Raw genomic sequence first — 21669 nt, 5'->3', positions numbered from 1 at the left:
AGATTAAAGGCATGAGCCACTGTGCCCGGCCCCTTTCCCTCATTCTTTAAATCCAGTTTATCAGAAAACTGTGTAATTCTTCCTACAAAATATATTTTAATTCATCCACTTTTGCCTATTCCTCCAAACTTCCCTGTTCTTGTTTGGATTTCTAGCTGGTATCTCTGCTGCTTCTTGTCTCACTCCAATTCATTTTCCATGTAACACCCATATGATCTTTTAAAAGTGTAAATGAATAATCTTTTAAAATGCAAATGAATCACTGTATCCCGTAAAACGCTTCAGTGGCTTCCCATCAAACCCATCAAAATGCTCTGTCCTTTCCTTGAGCTACACTCTTCATCCTGCAAGTCTCTAAACTTGCCCACTCACCTGCTCTTCTGTGGCCACTTTGGCTTTCTCTCAGTTATCTGAGTAGCCTCATCCATCCTTCCATGCCTTAAGGCCATGCGTATGGCCTTCCCGCCAATATGTCACTGACCTTCCCCAGCCTGTCATATTTCTCATCTCTGCAGGCGTTAGTTTCTCAGAGAGCTTTCCCTAACCACCTGCCCAAATTAGGGCACCTTATGTGGCAGCCCCTTGGCCGAGTTCCTCTTTTACTAGCCTGAAGCTCCCCAAACACTTCAAAAAATTAATATTTCCTCTCTATTGGGGAAAAGGATAATTAACAACCTGTGATTATCAAACACGTAACACCAAGAGGAGTATGCACCTTTTTCAGACCGATACATTTGATGTGTTATGAACATTAAGTGATTGTGGAGCTCTTTTAAGAAATTGCTATCTGAATGTTGTGCACGCTAGCTCTTTGCTCTTGGTATTGAAGAACAAAGTGGGGTCTGCCCCCTGAACCTGTCTCCAGTAGGGTGATGGAGGTGTGATTGGGTCTTCCTAGTACTGTCAGTCATTTCTACTCCAAAGCATAGAATAGAAATACTAACATTTCCCTCTTTGAAATAGTTACTGGGTTGCTGATAAAACCCTTCACGCTTCTCTCCCCCAAAGTGAATGGTCAGTCACTGTTCAGACATGAGAAAAGATGATGTCTCATAACCAGTGGGTAGAAACCAGTACGGGTGATATCTGTATCCTGGTTAATGTTTAGGTTCAGAGTAAAGAGGCAAAAGAAGGCCTCCCTGACTGTGCTAGGTCAAATTTCTTTGTGTCTTGAAATTTTTTTCCTTTCTACTTGTTTTTAATTAGTCCTCAGCTGGAGAACAGAGACACTCCTGATTTTTGACAGTTGCCTAAAACAGCGAGGAAGGAGGTCTTAGGAGTTCAGAGTTAGGATGTACCACTTTCACCATCACTTTTGTAGTTCTTGTTTCAAATAAGGGAATTTAGGAATTACACAGGACCCTGGGACAGATGTTGAAATGTAGGACAATCAGTATAAATGGGATGCCTGGCAGTTCTGTTCCATGCCCTGTTCGGCTGAATGGTGTTCCTGATTATATAAAAATGTGATCTATTTTGGGGAAAGACTGGTTTTTTTGTTGGTGTACTTTAACAGAAGCCACACAAAGAAATATTCTTGTTATGGACTGTGGGTGATGATAATCACTTGGAAAATGATGTGTTTAAAAACAAAATACAGTTTTGTTTCTTTTTTTTTTTTTTTGAAATGGAGTGTAGCTCTGTCACCCAGGCTGGAGTGCAGTGGCACGATCTTGGCTCACTGTAGCCTCTGCCTCCCTGGTTCAAGTGATTCTCTTGCCTCAGCCTCCAGAGTAGCTGAGATTACAGGAACCACCACACCCGGCTAATTTTTGTATTTTTAGTAGAGATGGGGTTTCACCATGTAGGTCAGGCTGGTCTCGAACTCCTGACATCGTGATCCACCTGCTTTGGCTTCCCAAAGTGCTGAGATTATAGGTGTGAGCTACCGCGTCCAGCCAAAATATAGTTTTCTAATTGCAGAAAAGTAACATTAAGTTAATTTTTTTAAAAACCGACCATAATTCAGCCTCCCAATCAAGCCATCCTTTTTATTTTCCTCTGACTTCCCTATAGATGTTTATATGTATACATTTTTTATATAGCTATAATCATGCAGTGATAGTTTGTATTCTGATTCTTTTCATGTTACACTTTTCATGTTTCATTTTGAATGGTTAGATAGCTTTGAGTACATATGTCATAATTACTTTACCAATCTCATGTTGGATAATTTGTTTTATGATGTGTTTTTTTATGATGTATTTTAAATGTGTCTTTGTTTTGTTCTCATTTTGCAGGCAGAGACATTTGTTTGGGTGAACAATGCATCTGCACATTCCCAGAGTGTTGCCAAGGCCAAATATGAATTTTTATTTGGCAGACCTGAAGGGAAAACTCCAGATACTAGTAAGTATTTCCTCATATCCCTCTCCCAGGTAAACTATATGAAGAGCTGTGATTTCAAAGTGATTTTTCTCCACCTGCATTACTTTCTTCTTCCCTCTGTGAAACCTGCTTGCCCTAATTATTCATCAAAACAATCTTCCCAAGATGTAGAATCCGCAAATATTTCATGTAATTCTTGTGGCCTATTCTTGGTAATTTCAAGTCATGTTCTTGGTTTGAAGAATTCTCAGCTTATGATATTTGAAATTCCAAGAATTAACCAGTTTTCATAAGAGTTTTCCATAGTTACCATTGTTGTATATATTGACTAATGTATTTTTGGTGGTTTTTTTTTTTTTTTTTTTTGAGACAAAGTTTTTGAGACAAAGTCTTGCTCTGTCATCCAAGCTGGCATGCAGTGGCACCATCCTAGCTTACTGCAGCCTTGACCTCCAGGCTCAAATGATCCTTCTGCCTCAGCCTCCCAACTAGCTGGGACTACAGGCATATGCCACCACACCTGACTAATTAAAAAAATACTTTTTTTCTTTTTTTTTTTTTTTTTTAAGAGACAGGGTCTGGCTATGCTGCCTAGGCTGGTCTCAAACTCCTGGCCTCAAGCCATCCTCCTGCCTCAGCCCCGCAAAACACTGAGTTTACAGATGTGAGCCACTGTGCCCAGCCCTTGGTGCTTGTTTTTCACTAACAAAATATATTATTAGGAAACATTTCCACAACGATTTTCAGACACTGCAGTGTTTACTTTGGAGGTTATTGTAGCTCTTGTTTATTTTTAATACTTTTTAGTATTGGCCTAATCTAGTTATCAAATTTAGTATTCTGGAACTAGAAGCAACATTTTTCAATTTGAAACAGGTAAATTTAGAACAAATAGAACTATTACTAGTGCTAATTACAGTAATAATTAACCTACTAGATTACTTACTGTGTGGTAAGGCACTATGCTAATCATCATAATCACCTTATAAGTTGGTACCGTTATCCCGATTTTCCAGATGAGGGATCTGAAGTAATCTTCTCCCAGTCACAATCACTCACACAGCAGAGCCAGGAGTATAAGGCAAGTTTGCCTGACCGCAGAGCTCATCCTGTTAATGCAATACTTTTTTGAAGGCATTTTCCTAGAAGGAGGTACAAGATAAAAATGCAAATAGCTTTGTATTGAATTTCAAAATGTGTAATTTTATGGAAAACCGATGATAAAGGGGATATTAGCATATCTTGAGAATTAGATTGGAAAAGGCTGTTGCATGTGGTTAATATTCTCTGAGTTCTGGATCTAGACTTCTTGAGTTTGAACCTGCCCTTGTAACTTATAAACTGTGTGACCTTGCAAAGCTATCCAACTTATTTGTGGCTCAGTTTTCTCATCTGTAAAATGGGATTATAGTGACTTATGTCTTAGAATTCTTTTGAGAATGAAATAAGTTGACATTTATAAAGATCTTAGAGTCATGTCCCATCTCTACTAAAAAAAAAAATTAGCCGGGCGCGGTGGCAGGTGCCTGTAGTCACAGCTACTCGGGAGGCTAAGGCAGGAGAATGGCATGAACCCGAGAGGCAGAGCTTGCAGTGAGCCAAGATCACGCCACTGCATTCCAGCCTGGGCGATAGAGCAAGACTCCGTCTCAAAAAAAAAAAAAAAAAAAAAAAAAAAAGGATCTTAGAGTCATGCTTGGTATGTAATAAGTGCTATAAAAGTGTTTGCTGCTGTTAATTATTGTGATAACCATCACCAGCATCATCATATCCCTGACCTTTGAGGCTGATATTAAAAGTGCAATCCTTAATTTTTCAGCTTTATTATTATCTGATACTTATTTTTGTTTTGGGAAGACCAAGAATCTGACTTAATACATACAGCTGTTGCTCAGCTGAAGAAACCCAAGTATGAACTACACATTTTTGACTCACATGTTAGATGGGATTATTTAATAACTCCAGAATATTTGAGGATACCAAGAAGGCAGTGTATACACAGCCATATAATAACTTCTTTTAGCTTAAAAAGTGAATATTTATTAGATATCTTAATAGTTGGGGACTCTTAGATACAGTAAAAAAAACAGCTAAATTATTTTTAAAAATCATTTGGCTTTTATCACAATGTCCTAATTTAGAGGAGAATGTGTTTCGTAGTATATCTCTTATACTTCACATGTATTGTAGCCATTTATGCTGTTTGTCATGCATCATAAATACCTAACTATTCTGGGCTTGAAGTTTGAGGTACCTAATCATCTGTTTACTCTTTCCCTGACAGGGTACTGATTATAGTTATCCCAAGACTTTTGAAAACTCTTTGGCATTGGCCTGGCATAGTTGCTCACACCTCTAATCCCAACACTTTGGGAGGCAGAGGCGGATGGATCGCCAGAGGTCAGGAGTTTGAGACCAGCCTGGCCAACATGGTGAAAGCCTGTCTCTACTAAAAATATAAAAATTAGCTGGCCATGGTGACATGTGCCTGTAATTCTAGCTACTCGGGAGGCTGAGGCACGAGAATCATTTGAGCCCAGGAGGCAGAAGTTGCAGTGAGCCGAGATCATGCCACTACACTTCAGCCTGGATGACTGAGTGAGACTCTGTCTCAAAAAGTAAACAACAAATTTAAAAAATAAAACTCCTTGGCGTAGACATAACTTTGAATGTGACACTGTGATTTTTTTTGCTAATTAAGCTTTTTTTTTTGACTATAATAAAACTGATTTTTCCTTAACTATGTAGAGATAATACCAAATGTCTACATAGTTCTTTGCCTTATTTGGTGAGTGAGTTTGGTTCTTCCTTACTCATGGGTTTTGAGTAGTTTTCCCTGTATCAGCAGCTCAGATATATCATAGCCGAGGCAAACCAAAATGACACTTTAAACCTTTTGTTTCTTATTTGCCTTGGTAAAAATGGTTGGTAGTAGTTGCTCCTGGTGTGATGTTATGCTGTAGGTGTGACAGGATGCATGCATTGTTGAACAAATACATTTAATGAGCACCTATGTGCAGGTTACTTGTGTTGGGCATATTGAAGGTGCAAAGACGTGGAAGACATGGTTCTTACTCATAAGTTTCTTATTCTTTAGCTAAGAAGAAACAATATGTCTCCAAGTGACTAGCAAGGAAGAATGATCACATTTACTTTGTCTGGTGATAACTTCATGGAGGAAGTGGAAGTTGAACTTGGTCTTGAAGGATGACTAGAATTCTGAATATTAGAGTTTTGTGGGGAGAGCATTTCAAATTGCAGAAATGGCATGAGCAGGAAATAGAAATTGTTTGACGAACTGGGGAAGACTAGCCTGGTTAGTCTGCAGACATCATCACTGAGAGATAAGTTCAGAAAGATTACCATTTAGAAAAGGGCCATACCATGTAGGGCCTCCTAAGGTAAGGTGAAGAGTTTACAGACTTTTAAAAACAAGTAGGTGAGGAAAATGAGCTTCAGAGGTATTAAAGAACATGACTAAAGGCACATAGCTGAGATGATTTAGAATCCGGTTAAAAATCCAGTCTCTCTCATAGCCCATGAGAAGTCTTGGCTTTAGTGCAGTCCTCTTAGTAGGTACAGCATGCCAGTAATTGGAAGTTATTTGATGTAATGAGGTAAGATAGGTACCTTCATGGGTTATTCAGTTGCGTGGAGAATTGTAGAACTTCATAAATGGTCCTAAACTTGCTTTTTTAGAGTTTGTGTGTGTTTTTGAAACTCTCTGACTGTAATTACTTCTCACAGCTGTCTGTGGGCTGGCATAAAGCTGTATCTTGTTCCTCCCACTTTACTGAATGCAAAGTGCTGATGGCAGCCGCAGCAGAGCCTGGGTCCCAGCCTACGACAGGTGCCTGTGGACAACACTGAGCCTCCTCAGTTTCTTCATCTGTAAAATAGGGAAAATGGTAGTAACTTCTTCATAGAGTTGTACTGGAAATCGAATGAGATTGTAAATATACAGCTCAGGGTTTGGCATGTGGTACCCAATCAGTGTTTAGCTGTTAGGAAACCGCTTATGTATTAAAGTAGCAGAATCTTTATGTTGGAAGAAATAGTAGAAGTCACCTTTGCCTTTTATAGATGTGGAAACTGAGGACTCAAGAGAATGAATTAATTTGCCCAAACTCATTGGTAGGTTTGAGACCATGATCCAGGCTCCTCTGCTCTGAATCATGTGTGAAATGTGACATCATCTGTTCCTGTAGGAAAACCAACTCTCAGATTGGAAAGATGTAAAAGTCACATCACCCCACTCCCTTGAAATATGCTATAAATGTGCTGTGTTAGAAAGGCAACCACTATCAGAATAAACAGGCTCTGAGGGAGGCCTTCGGGGACTCTTCTGTTGGAGAAGGTACCTGATGACTAACGGAGGAAGGAGGAGAACTGTTTTCACATTGCCTCCCTGCTGCCGTCACCTGAACTGTTCAGAGCCCATCATTAAAAGAAAAGAGTCGGGCGGCGCTAGTGGGGAAGCCATAGGAAATGTGTTATAATTTTAAGGTTCTAGAGTGATTGTGTAGTGAGAGCTTAGTTGCTTGGAAGCCTCTGAAAGACATACCAAAATTTTGTTAAAATGTTAATTTTGTTTTAGTTGGAGCTCATTCTAACTTGTATTGTCTAAGCAAATTTTCTCTTTATGATGATTTATGGTCATAAGTATGAATAACTAAGGTGCTTGCTGGACTTAGATGTAAATGGATGCTGTAGCATATGATTTTAAGAAGTGTCTCATGTCAGTTTTTTAAAAATTACCTGTTTTTTTTTTTTAGAGGTAAAGTGAATCATATGTAGACACGTGACTCCTTGCAGTATAATGTGGCTCTTTTCAGCAAAATTAACTAGATCAGGGTTTCGCAACAGTTTGACTATTGACATTGTGTGTTGGAGATCCAACAAAAGACTTGTATGTAGAATACATAGAGAGCTCTTACATCTCAATGACAAGAAGGCAAATCCCCTAAGGGAAAAAAAAATGGGCAAAAGATTGTAACAGATACTTCACCAAAGAAGATATATGGATGGCAGGTAAGCACATGAAAAGATGCTCAACATTATTAGTCATTAGGGAAATGGAAATGAAAACCACAATGAGATACTAATAAAATCTACTAGAAAGGCTAAAATTAAAAAGACTGGCCATATTGTGATTGGTAAGAAAGTGGAGCTGCTGAGCTCATACACACTGGTGGTGGGAATGTAAAAGGTCCAATTATTTAAAAACAGTTGAAGGCCGGGCGCAGTGGCTCATGCCTGTAATCCCAGCACTTTGGGAGGCTAAGTCGGGCAGATCACGAGATCAAGAGATGGAGACCATCCTGGCCAACATGGTGAAACCCCATCTCTACTAAAAATAAAAAAATTAGCTAGGTGTGGTTGCACATGCCTGTCATCGCAGCTACTCAGGAGGCTGAGGCAGGATAATCGGTTGAAGCTGGGAGGTGGAGGTTGCAGTGAGCTGAGATCGCACCACTGTACTCTAGCCTGGCAACAGAGCGAGACTCCATCTCAAAAAAAAAAAAAAATTGAAAAAGTTAGTTAAGAAGTTAAAGATATACGTTCTGTACCGCTAGGCCATTCCATTTCTTGATACTTACCCAGGATACATACCCAAGCGTATGCCAATGTAAAGACTTGTACGTGAAAGTTCATGGCCTGTCCTCCAGTTTCACTGTTTGGGAAATCAAGCAGATTAGGAATTAGGTAACTGAATGAGGAATGAATAACACAAGTGGTAGACTTTGCATGGTGCGTTTCAAAATATTTAATCCCTTCTTTTGCCTTAATTGGCTTTGATTTAGTATGCAGTATGCACTGGAGTCTCTTAAATGAAAAGACCTTTGAGATCTCACCTGTGGGTAATTGGCTCTATCTCTATGGACAGCGTTCAGGGCTCTCTTGACCCCTACCCGCTCACGTTTCTGGAAGTGTGAGTCTTGTGTTCTTGCTGTATGGTGCCTGTGGAGCCCTTTCAGTCATGTCTTTCCTTAGCTCTGAAAATATTTGTCCTCTCTACTTTTTAAAAATGGTTTTTACTTCTGCAGTTCCTATTAGATAGGTGTTGGTTCTCCTGGATTAGATCAATCTTCTATGTCTTTTAATTTTTCTTTCCTATTTTAAAGTATGATCTTCCATTCTTTCTAACAACATTTTTATAGTTTTATTTATAATTTCAAGAGTTCTTTCCCATTCTCTGGTCACTCAATTTTCATTGCAGTCTGCTTTTTTATGGATGCATTATTTTGAATCTCTCTAAATAAAAAATTAGATTTTTTTCCCCCTGAGATTATCTTCTGTTTCCTGGATTTTTGCTTCATCTAGGGTCAGTTCTGTTTCATTAAATCTTAGAACTTCTTTTGAAAGCCACTGTTAGTCCTCAAATGTCTGTTGGAGTTTGTTTTTTTCATTCATATGCATGAATGAAAGTTTGGGTTCCCAAGTATAGACAGGTAGAGTTTCTCTGGCTGTGTGGAGTGTGTGTCCTTAGCAGGCCTCTTCCCTTCATATAGAAGAGGGCTGGAATGGGTTTCTATGAGGTGGGGTGTATGGACTGGCACAAGTGCAGGTGGGATTAGACCCATGCTAACTGCCTTGCTGCAGGCAAGCCTCTGGGTTGGGGAACAGGGTGGGAGGGGGCTAGGATGGGAAGCTGTTGTGCAGATGATTTTTCAGTTAATCATGGTGACATATGTTCTGCTTCCCATTCCAGATCTGGAGACCTGCCAACTCTGGGTTTCTAGCTTCTTTGTGGCTCTACTGTTAGGATAACTGTGGCTCTCTGGGCTTGTTTGGGGTTGTGACTTCTGTCTATGGTTATTTTGTCTATGGTTATACTCTTTTTTTTTCCAGCACTGTTGTGAATTTATTTTCTTTTGAAATTGGTTGTTGCCATTTTTGTAGGACTTAGAGAAGATTAAACAAATTTGTATCCTTGTCTGCCATAGTGACCCGGAAGGCTGAATACTTTAAGAAATAACTTTATTGAGATACAATTTGTAAACCATACAATTCATCCTTTTAATGTGTAAAATTCAGTGGATTTTTAGTACATTCATAGAATTGTGCATCATCCATCACCACAGGCCACTTTAGAACATTTTCATCATCTTAAAAAGAAAAGACCTGTTGGTGGCTCCTTCCTGTAGTCCCAGCTGCTTGGGAGGCTGGAGGTGGGAGGACTGTTTGAGCCCAGGAGTTCAAGTCCAGTCTGGGCAACATAGAGAGACCTTGTCTTGAGCAAGAGGAAGAGGAAAGGAGGGGAAAGGATAAAAGAAAGGCAGAAGAGAGGAGAGGAAGGGAGAGAGAGAGAGAAAGAGAAAGAAGGAAGGAAGGAAAGAAAGAAAGAAACAAGGATGGAAGGAAGGAAAGAAAGAAAGAAACAAGGAAGGAAGGAAAGAAAAAGAGAAAGAGAAAAAAAAAGGAAGGAAGGAAGAAAGAGAGAACACCCACTGACTGTCATTCTAGGCAACCACTAATTTGCTTTTTATCTCTAGAGATTTTCTTATTCTGGACACTTCTTATAAATGGAATCATTGTTATGACTAGTTTTGCTGTAATATTTACCACTACTTTTTTGTGTGGAATAATAGTCGATTATATGGATGGTACACATTTTGTCTGTTCACCATTTGAGGGAAATTTAGTACATTAGTCTGTTCTCACGCTGCTAATAAAGACACACCTGAGTCTGGGTAATTTATAAAGGAAAGAGGTTTAATGGACTCACAGTTCCACATGGCTGGAGAGGCCTCACAATCATGGTGGAAGACGAAGGAAGAGCAAAGGGACGTCTTACATGGCAGCCGGCAAGAGGGAGCTTGTGCAGGGGAATTCCCATTTATAAAACCATCAGATCTTGTGAGATTTATTTGCTATCATGAGAACAGTATGGGGGAAACTGCCCGCATGATTCCATTATCTCCACCTGGCGCCGCCCTTGACACGTGGGGATTATTACAATTCCAGGTGAGATTTGGGTGGAGACACAGCCAACCATATCATTTGGGTTGCTTTTCCTTTTTGGCTTGTGTGAGTAATGCTGTTAGGAGAACTGGTGTACAAGTTTTTGAGTGGATGTAGGTTTTCATTTCTTTTGAGTATACAGCTAGAAGTAGAATTGCCGAGTCGAATGGCGATTCTACATTAAACCTTTTGAGGAACTTCTAAATTGTTTTCCACAACAGTTGTACAATTTTACATTCCCACCAGTAGTGTATGAGGGTGCGATATTGTGAAATACGTATTTGGTTTTTGTCCCTATTTCCTGGCATACACCTCCTAAAATCCTTAGAATGTCCGCAATGATGTCTTCTTGTGTGCTCATATGTTGACTGATGGCTGTCAGCCCCTAGGTAGCTTCAGGACGGGGCTGGGCACCAGAAGGACACAGCGGGATTGGAGGGTTGGGACTTTCTCCTACGTGTGTTCAGGGAAACTAAGCAGCATGGCAGCAGCCCAGAGCCCCCGGATCAGTGGCTACACAGCAGCAGTGAGCAGCCTCCTGGGAGGAGCGAAGGGCTGAAGGTTAAGTTGGCCAATGATTTAGTCATTCCTTCCTGTGTGATGAAGCCTCCATGAAAACACCAAAGGGGTGGGCGTGGTGGTTCATCCCTGTCATCCCAATACTTTGGGAGGCTGAGGAGGGCGGATTACGAGGTCAGGAGCTCGAGACCAACTTGACCAACATGATGAAACCCTGTCTCTACTAAGAATACAAAAATTAGCCAGGCATGGTGGCGTGAACCTGTAATCCCAGCTACTCGGGAGGCTGAGGCAGGAGAATTGCTTGAACCCTGGAGGCAGAGGTTGCAATGAGCCAAGGTCGTGCCATTGCACCCTAGCCTGGGCAACAGAGTGACACTCTGTCTCAGAAAAAACAAAACAAAAAAAACCGAAAGGACAGCGTTTGAGAGGTTTTGGGTAGGTGAACACATGGAGGTTCTGGAGGGTGGCGTGCCTGGGGAGGGCTTGGAAGTTCCGTGCCCCTTTTCCCATACATACCATATGCATCTCTTCAGCATCCTTTGTAATACCCTTTATGATAAGCCAGTAAATGTAAGTAAATGTTTCCCTGAGTTCTGTGAGGCACTCTAGCTAATTAACTGAGCCCAGGGAAAGGGTTGTGGGATCCTTGATCTAGACCCTTTCAGAAGCACAAATAAAATAACCTGGGGCTTGAAACTGGCATCTAAAGTGGCAGGGGTGAGGTGGGGTTAGGGCATGGGGTTAGGGGTGGGGTAGAGGGACCAAGCCCTCAACCTGTAGGATCTGATGCCATATCCGGGTAGATAGTGTTGGAAATGAATTGCATTAGAGGACAACTAGCTGGTATCCTCTGTAGGACTGATTGCTTGCTTCATGTGTGGAGAAAATCTCCACACCTTGTGGTGTGAGATCAGAGGAAAAATTGCTTATCTGTGTGTTTTTTCTTACTTAGAGGGTTCCAGTTTCTCCACACTCTTGCCAACACTTGTTATTCTCTGTCTTTTTAAATTATAATTATCCTAGGAGATATGAAGTAGTATCTCATTGTGGTTTTGCGTTGCATTTTTGTAATGACTAATGACATTGAGCATCTTTTCCTGTGCTTATGGTTTATTGTACAGGTTAAATATCCCATCATGCTTAGGACCAGAAGGAGTTCAGATTTTGGATTTTTTGGGTTTTGTTGAATTTTGGAATATTTTCATATACATGATGAGATATCTTGAGGATGAGACCCAAGTCTAAACATGAAATTCATTTGTTTTATAATTATGATTATAATTATATAATTATAAATTATAAATAATTTTGTGCATGAAACAAAGTTCGTGTATGCTGAATCATCAGAATGCAGAGGTCACTATCTCAGCCACCCATGTGGACAGTCTATGGTTGTGTGGCATCACCCTCATTCCTGCCTCTGAATGTATATTCTTCTAAGAAGCGATCATTTTCTAACACTGATTCACACATACATATTTAACAGTAAAAAAAACAGAACATACCATTAATATGGTGAAAAAATAAATGTGTTCAGGATAGCTAAGCAATACAGTAGCATCACCAGAATACCTATGTTAGTTCCTGGACAGCGGCAGGAACAAACAATGGTAGGCTTTCCGTCTTCGTCTGCCATGCTGTGTTTTGATTAAAAACTCCATCATTTTTAAAATGAGGTTATAGAAAAGAAAGAAAATTTTTTAAAAAAAGATAAGAATTCACTGTACGTGGTTTTGTTTTTTGAGTTGAGCAGAAACACCAGTAGCAGTTGAGGGACCTGGAAGTGAGTCCTCTAAGGATGAGGAGGCTTTCTCTGGACAGCTTTTTAAGTGCGCCCTCCAGTCATCTTCCTCGTTAACAGTAGTTTTTGACTTCGACTTCTCTCTCGAATTTTATCAACTGGCATGATTTCTTGTTCTATTATGAATGTACCCTGCTGTAGTCCTTGAATAAACCCATCACACATTTTCATCATGTTGTCTATGGGCACTTTTTTGCAGTGTTAATTAATGTCATCATCCGCTTGTGTTACGCTGGCACTCAAACGTTTCAGATTTTGGAGCATTTTGAGTTTTAGATTTTTGGTTAGGGATGCTCAACCTGTATATTTTTAGAGAAATGTCTATTCAGATTCTTTGCCCATTTTTAAACATTTTTACAAAAAATTAGAGAATTTTTATTATATATATATATGTGTGTGTGTATATATATATATATATATACTTTTAGAGATAGTTGCCTGAAAGTGTGGTAGCACAATCATAGCATAGCTCACTGCAGCCTTGAACTCCTGGGCTCAAGTGAGCCTCCCACCTCAGCCTCTTGAGTAGCTGAAACCACAGGTGTACACCACCATGCCCGGCTGACTTTTGTATTTTTAAATGTTTTGTAGAGATGGGGTTTGGCTGTGCTGCCCCGGCAGGTCTCAAACTCCTGGCCACAGCACCCAGCTGTGTTTTTTAATTGGCTTATTTGTCTGTTTATGAGTGAGTTGAAAGCACTCTTTCTATAATCTGTATACAAGCCCCTTATTAATTGTATGACTGTGGATACTGTCTTCTATTGTATTCGTTATGTTTTCATTTTCTTCATAGTCATCATTTATAGTACAAAAGGTTTTAATTTTGGTGAAGTCCAGTTATCTATATCTCTTATTTTGTTGCTTGTACTTCCCATGTCATGTCTTAGAAACCATTGCCTAAGTGAGGAAAATTTAGTCCTGTATTTTCTTCCATGTTTCATAGTTGTAACTCTTACCTTTATGTCTGTGGCCCATTTTGAGTTAGTTATTTTTTCTTTTTAGTGCAAAGAAGAAGCTGAATAATTCTGAATAACAGATAGAATGTGTTGGGTGAATGTTGAGCGTCTGCTTTAGGTAGACGCCTCACCATACACACAGAATTCCTGGAGAGCAAGACACGAAAAAAGTAGCATGGCAGCTCAGCCCCTACTCATGCCTATTCAGATCTTTGCATCTGGCTGCAGGACCCAGGAAACCTACGAGTTATTGCTTTAGGAAAAATGTGGGCTGGGATAGAATACCACAAATAAACAAAGGAAGAAATGACAAATCTACTAATTCTCAGGTTTTCTGTTGATTTATTTTCTTGTTTTCACCACGGATAGAAGTTGGTTTATAATTTTGTGGCTAGTCCTTTAGTAAATCTTCTATGTTTGGCAATTTTTATTTATTTTGCCCCTACCTTTCCACTCTCCAGCCTCCTTCCCACCCATTATGGAAAGCAGAAAAATGATTTTACAGTATAATAACAAGTATGTGTTAGACTTGCTCACTATTCCTTGGCCCTTATTAAATTGACCATATGTTCTCCATTATTTTAGCTATACCACAGCCTCTGCTTGATATGCAGTAGTTTCCAGTGGTCTGTTTTGGCTTGACAAAGTGGGCCAGGAAGTGACTATAACTTTCTCTTTGGCTAGGGTTTTTGGTATAATAAGTTAGAGGTTCCACCTTATTCCACACTGGCCCACGTATCTGTAGAATGGGCCGTATGGGCCCACATATCTGTAGAATGGGCCCACGTATCTGTAGAATGCCTTAACTACTTCTTTGGAATTACTTGGTGTTTTATATACTAAGATAACTAAGAAGTGTTGCAGAAATCCACCAGGAGAGCATATTGAAAAGCATATTTCTACTGTCTGTTCGGTGTTTTTGTCTACTAGATCTATTTTTTTAGATTGGTGTTTAATATATGTATATATATATAATACACACACATATATGTGTATATATATATATTTAAAGTAGCTGTTGAAAAGCTGAGGAGCAGGATTTGACTTTTTTGAGAGTAGGATCAAATCAGCTTTGGAACAGCAGTGGACATCACATCTAACACTGTGAAGTATATACAGCCATGTGTCATCTAAAGACATTCTGAGAAATGTGTCATAAAGCGATTTCATCTTTGTGCAAACATCATAAAATGTACTTACGCAAACCTAGATAGTATACCTACTGCACACCTAGGCTATATGGCTTAGCCTGTTTTTTCTAGGCCACGAACCTACAGCATATTACTGTAATGAATACTGTGGGCAGTTGTAACGCAGTGGTCTTTGTATGTCTAAACATGGAAAAGGTACAGTAAAAATATGGCATTATAATCTTCTGGATCAGCGTCCTATATGTGGTCACTGGTGAGCCAGATGTCATTATGTGGCACATGACTATATTTGGTCTTCCCTCTGAGTTTCCTCTTAAAATTTCTAGGACTTTCAAAGTGGTATGTCTTTTTGTATGTTAATGAATTAACTGATGCCTGGCAACCCTTATGTGGCTTTAGAATGGGGCTACCTTGTCCAAGCTTAGAGCAAGCTTATGCAACCCACAGCCCATGGGCCACATGCAGCCCAGGACAGCTTTGAATGTGGCACAACACAAATTTTTAAACTTTCTTAAAACATTATGAGATTTTTTTTTTTTAAGCTCATCAGCTGTTGGTAGTGTTAGTGTATTTTATCTGTGGCCCAAGACAGTTCTTCCAGTGTGGCCCAGGGAAGCCAAGAGATTGGACACCCCTGGATTAGAAGGTTGAGACTTTCAGTCCCATCCCCTAACCTCTGGGGAGGGGAGAGGGGTGAAGTTTAAGGAAATCACCAATAGCCAATGATTGAGTGAATCATGCTTACTAATGAGGCCTCCATAAAAACCCAAAAGGACAGGGTTTGCAGAGCTCCCTGAAAGACGAACACATGGAGGTTCCAGGACGGCGGTGTGTCCAGAGAGGGCATGGAACTCTCTGCCCCCTCCCACATGCCTTGCCCCATGCATCCCTTTATCTGTATCCTTTGTAACAGCCTTTATCAGAAGTTGGTAAACATAAGTGGTTCCCTGTGTTCTGTGAGCTGATTGAGCAGATTAGTCGAACCCAAGGAGGGGGCTGTGAGAATCCTGATTTATAGCCAGTCAGAAGCACAGGTGAAACAACCTACGGCTTTAGATGGGCATCTGAAGGGAAGGGGCAGTCTTGGAGACTGAGTCCCCAACCCGTGGGATCTAATACTGTCTCGAGTTAGATAGTACTGCAGTTGAATTGAATTACAGGACACCCAGGTGGTGTATCCTGCAGAATTGATTGCTTGCTCGGTTTGTGGGGAAAACATTTGGTCACAGAAGTCTTCTGTGTAGGTTGAGTGAGAGAATAGGAAAAGCACTTCCATTTAGTTTATTCCTGTGTTCTCAGAATGTCATAATTAGAACCGAGAACTTTAATCTCCACAGACTTGCTGCACCAGATGTAATTGAGGTCAAACTTTTTTCATGTGCTTATTAGCCATTTATGATTCATTTTGAAAGATTTTCCTGTTCACGAGTTTTATATTGGAGAGCTTGCCTTTTATTGACTTATAGAACTCTTTGGGTTCAGTTAGGACATGTTAGAGTAAACTTAGGTCCTTGAGATGTTGCAGAATCCCTGAACAAACCGTTTTTTCATTGTCAGGTGTATGAACTGCCTCACAAAGTATGTTTTTAGCAGTCTCCCTTCATGGATCCATGAATAAACTATCTACTCTTCAGTGTTATTTTTAGGTAGGAAATATCTTTTCCCTTCTATAAAGCAGAAGTGACATATCAGCATTTTTAACTTATGATTTATTTGGTCTAACCAATGTTTTATTAAACTATTGAGCTAACTTTTAAAAACTGGGAGATTTCATGTAAAAATCCAGACTTGAAGCTTCTGTTGATGAATTTGAGAAACGCCAACACTGAGTGTGCATTGGCATTGACATGAAATAGTGCTGGTGCCTTCAGAGCACAGGTACTCGGTCACCACTCCCTCCTGTGTTCTCATACCTTGCCTGCCTTACTCATTTATATTATCTCCTGAAGCCCGTGAACACTGGGCTTATGGCCTCTGCATACGTAGTGTATGACTTTATACTTTTGCCCATGTGTTCCAGTTGTGAGTTTCATTATGTCACACTTTGCAACCCCAAGTAGCATCCAGAGATGGATTTACTATGAAGCCAATGCAGGAAGCATTCCCAAGGCTCCAAGAAACGTGCCATTTTTTTGTTCTTTCTCTTAAAGAGACTCCCCGCGACCACCTGCCCAGTTGTGTATAGGTTTCAGGACCCACAAAACCAGATCTGCCTCCGCCAGCATGAGGATCTCCTGTAGACCTTTTAAAAAATAATAAAGCTTCTTAGGCTCTACTTAACCCATGCCTATGCAGTTAGAATCTGTGGGCAAGGGATGACCCAAGCATCTCTACATTTTAAGCATCTCCCCTAGTGTTTGTTGTCATGCACATACAGGCTCGAGAACCATTGTGTTTTAAAAGGTAATTTACTTGAGCTGTTTATAAACCATTTTAACACTAAAAGGATGCATTTTGGAATCATTTAATACATTTAAACTGTAGTTTGATATATTTTACTGACATGCAGAGCTGAACTGCTTAGGAACCACTGCCAATTGAATACTAATAGTGAGAAGATAGCTCTGAAATTGAAATATGTCAACAGGAAAATGCAATTTGATTGTTGAAAAAAAGTAGTTTACATTTGTTTTTTCAAGGACTTCTGAAGAAGGTTTCTCATATCTGTGAAACTTTCATTCTATTCATGTAGAATTTCACCAGCAATTTCTGTTATGGTAGAATTTATGTAAATATTTGCTTTTGAAAATATTATAAGTATAGGTAGAATCACGCAGAGATTCTGGAGTCACTATCATGTATGATAGTGTCACAAGGGAAAATAATATTATAGCCTGACACAGGTACCTCTATTCATATTGTTTGGGGAGGTTGAATGGTTGGGTATATTTTTAGTTATCACAGTGATTGGGGATGGAGGAGCAGGTGGCTACTAGCCTTTAATAGTTGGTGATGAGGCATGCTAAACAACTTTTAGTCCCTGGGATAGTACCACACCAGGAAGAACTATTCTACATTCTGTATGGCCTCGAATGTCCTGTTGGACATTCATGTAGGAGAAAAATATGTTTCTAATGATCCGGCCTTAGGATATGTCAATAAAAGGTTTTTTACATGGTTTTAAGTATCAGTGAGTTTTCTAGTACTGTAACTACCATGTAAATCGAGAGAAGATTATACTTTGTTTTGTTTGCAAATTTACTAAAAGTTGTTTACTATTTCAAAGTATCACATCCAAGAAAGCAGCGCTCATGCTCCTGCATCGCCATTTCAATACTGCTGTATCTGTCCACACTTGAACCTTGCTTTCAGCATGATTCTCCTTTAGGTACAAGCAAGTGTCTGACTAACCTGAGCATTTATGTAATGAAAATCATTTTAATTTTGTTTCCACTTTGTGGTATTTAGGGCATTATATGGATTATTTTGAATTTTATATTTAGGCAGTTATATTGTTGATGGATTTCACTCTAGAATAATAAAGAAGGCATTGCAAAATGTTACGAAAAGGTATTTTTGCCCTTAAAGAGTTGAGAATTGCTGTTTTAAAGCGATGGTTCCTAAGCATCAGGGCACATTAGATTGTCCTGTAGAAGTTTTGGAAATGATCATTGTGAACCTGCCCTAGATATACTAGTTTAGTAGTTCTCTAGGAAATTCTAGAAACTCCATGAAACTTTTTTACTTCATGGCACACATAGAAAATTACACTCTTTGTATTGCGCAGGGAAGTGAAGGAAAGCAGTGGTCTTGGGCTGCAGGTGACAGTTTCTGGGGATCCTGGCCGCCCCAGTCCTGCCCCACCCCACCTTGCAAGCCAACGATCTATTTCCACCTTGGATGCTTTCCATGCTTGTTAAAAATTCAGATTCTTGAACCTCACTCCAGTAATTCTGATTCTGTTTGACTCAGAAATCTAGTATTGAATGAGCTCTTGGATGATCCCGATTCAGGTAGTCCTTGGATGGCAGCTTGAGCAATCCTGTTCTCACGGGTCAGGGGCAATAACTGTGTGGTGTCTGAAAAAGAAAGAGAAAAAGGAAAGGTGGGGCTCCTTTCTAAGGGTGTGTGAGGTAATGCTAAGAGTTTTCTGAGATAAAGCAGAGATACGAAACTCCTTCCTGGCTGGCATTTCTCTATCAAGGAGCACAGTCACCTTGTTTGATAGCGTAGAACAAACACTGCTAGAAGAAGCTGAAGCCCAGGAAGAGATCACCTGGCTCCTTTTGTATGAATTTAAACTCTGAGGCATAATATCCTAAGAAACTGAGCATATTTGCAGGTAAATTATATATCCACTCTAGATATTCTTTGAAAATCATGAAGATAGGGACTAGTGCTAAAAAAAAATCCAAGAGGCAAAACCTTAATCTGTAGAAAGGAGAATTAAGGAAATTGTAGAGCCTGGTGAGTTTCAGGGCAGTCTTTAGCCAAGCTTTAGAGGATTATTAAAAATATTGCAAGACCAGATAGTCTTCCCCAGGTCTGAACTGGCACTTATGAATGACGACTGAATGGTGGGAACCAGGGAAAGGGGCACGGTACCGGTACAGTGCCCTGCCTCCACGTAGAAAACCAAAAAGGTGGGGTGAGAGGCTTAGAGGGTGGTGGGAGTTTGACAGGTTAGTGGAACTGGAAGCTGTGTTGCATGGCTGGAAACCCACACATTATTCACATTTTCTGAGTGGATGTTATTGGAACACAGTTGGAGAAATGCTGATGTACTGGGAACAGGCCTGGGCAAAGAATCAAGAGGCCTAGTTTTTTGTTTATTAATATGTCAAGTACCAGATGCTAAAAACTTCCTTCAGTACATTCCTGGAAGTATTTACTTTTTCAACACGCATTCAGTGAATACCTGTAGTTGCTGGGCTAGAGGTAGAAATATGAAGCCTACAGCCTGACTGTGAAGTCTGGTTGGAGAAACAGGCAAGTAATAACATGATTCTAACACAAGATGATACCTGCTACAGTAGAGGTAAGAACAGAGGCTTTGGGAGGCTGTGAATTTGTACCTCAGTCAGGATGGAGAGAAGGCTTCTTGGAAGAGGTGACATCTGAGATCTGAGCAGAGTTTTTGAAGATGATTTAGAACGGGTGCTGGGAAGAAAGATGTTTTGACAGTGGCAGAAGCACATATAAAGCTGTGGTGATGTGCAGACCATGGCTTGGTCAGAGCAGCTGGTGTCAAGAGGGAGCAATGAACTAGAAGACTTCAGGTGGGCAGGGACTAGGTTATGAATGGTCTTACGTGCCATGCTAAAGCATGCTGTAAGTGTGTATTTTATTAATTTTTTTTAAAAAAAATGGATTGATTCTCCACATTAGGGTTTAGGAAATCAGTCTGGAAATCAGTCTGGAAGTAGGAAATCTAGAGATAGATTGTGGTTTTGGAGAGGTGAGATTGGAGGCAGTGAACCTTGTTAGGATACATAAATACATAAACACACACGCCCACCCGCCCACACCCACACACCAGTGGCTTAGACAAAATAAAAGTTCTCTTCCATGAAAGGAATCCAGATAGATGATTCACAGCTTGTATGTTGGTTCCACGGTGTTGCAGGTCCTGGCTACTTTGGGCTAGTTGGTCTGCCATCCTTGGAGATTTTCTCATCTTCTGATGTGTTTGCTTGAGCTCCACATTCCTGAGAGCAGGAATGCAAGGGGCGGGGTTGGGGGTGGGAAATCGCAAGAGCAAAGGGGCATGCACTAGCTGTAATAAAAGGATATGGTAAGTCCTTAACATCCTTGATAGGTTCTCGGAAACTGCGACTTCAAGCGAAACATATAGGATGTGTAACAAAACCAATTATGTTATCAATATAACAAAACAGTGTTATTTGAGGACTTGCTGTAGGTCGTTTTGCTTAAAGTCTTGGTTTCCAAGACCTAATCTGCAATGTTGAGTGAGGACTTGCTTTTATTTTGGAGAAATTGCCACGGAAGACTTCTAGTTAGAGCTCATTGCCCCTTTGTCGTGCCATGATCACTTTTAGCTGTAAGAGAAAGGCTGAAAATATAGTATTTATTCAGCGGCCGTGTGCCTAGCTAAAAATGGAGGGGTTCTATCAGTAAGGGAAGAGGAGAAATGGATAGTGGGGTAAACCATCTCCATCTCTGCCTGAAAGTAGTGCAGGAATGCGAGGGACACATAATGAAGACCTGAACTGAGGCAGTGGAGATACAGAAGACGAGACATACTGCAGGGATTGCTGATATTGGTTACTGATTCGATACGGGAAGAAAAGAAGGTGAAGGCATCGAGGGTAGTTTCTGCTTTGGGCAGCTTGGTGGATGGGAGGGAGGATATGGGGGTAAGGTGGAAGAATGCTGACACTTTGGGAAATGTTGCGTAGGAGACGCCCATGGCACATTCAGATGCAAATATTCAGTGGGCTGGTGGGTATCAGGTCTGGGCTAGAGGGAAGAGATTTTATATTATTTAAAAAGAAATGTTAAAGACTTCTCTCCCTTATTTCCTTTTTTTTCATTTCCTTCAGCTTTATTAAGATATAATTGACAAAAATTATATAGATTTATGGTGTACAGTATTATATCTTCATACATATATTCATTGTGATATGATTAAATTAAATTAATTAACATATTCTTTACCTTACATACTTATTTTTTTTGTGGTGGGAACATTTCAGATCTACTCCTTTAGCAATTTTCAAGTGTGTGATGCGTTATTGATTATAGGCACCATGCTGCCTGACAGATCTCTAGAATGTATTCATTCCGTCTAACTGAAATTTTGTTCCATTTGAGCAACACCTCCTCATCCTCCTCCCTGCTGTAGCCCCTGGTCACCACCATTGTACTCTTTGCTACTGTGTGCTCAACATTTTAAGATTATGCACGTAAATAAGATCGTGCAGTATTTGTCATTCTGTGCCTGACTTATTTCACTTAGCACAATGTTCTCTAGGTTTATCCGTTT

The 21669-nt window shown here is 40.1% G+C and overlaps 1 protein-coding gene across 16 annotated transcripts in view; it reads left to right on the top strand.

Annotated features, from left to right (window-relative positions):
* The window catches only part of PSD3 (pleckstrin and Sec7 domain containing 3), a 728752-nt gene that overhangs the window by 320104 nt on the left and 386979 nt on the right, over positions 1 to 21669 (top strand). For all 16 annotated transcript variants that reach the window (XM_063816241.1, XM_024345060.3, XM_024345058.3 and 13 more), the window contains one exon: positions 2241 to 2349. In XM_063816241.1, the coding sequence (XP_063672311.1) occupies positions 2241 to 2349 (109 nt within the window). The remainder of the gene's footprint in view (positions 1 to 2240; positions 2350 to 21669) is intronic.

This window comes from Pan troglodytes, chromosome 7 (genome assembly GCF_028858775.2).
Source record: "Pan troglodytes isolate AG18354 chromosome 7, NHGRI_mPanTro3-v2.0_pri, whole genome shotgun sequence".
Classification (NCBI taxonomy): domain Eukaryota; kingdom Metazoa; phylum Chordata; class Mammalia; order Primates; family Hominidae; genus Pan; species Pan troglodytes.
This window is presented reverse-complemented; position numbering and strand designations above follow the sequence as displayed.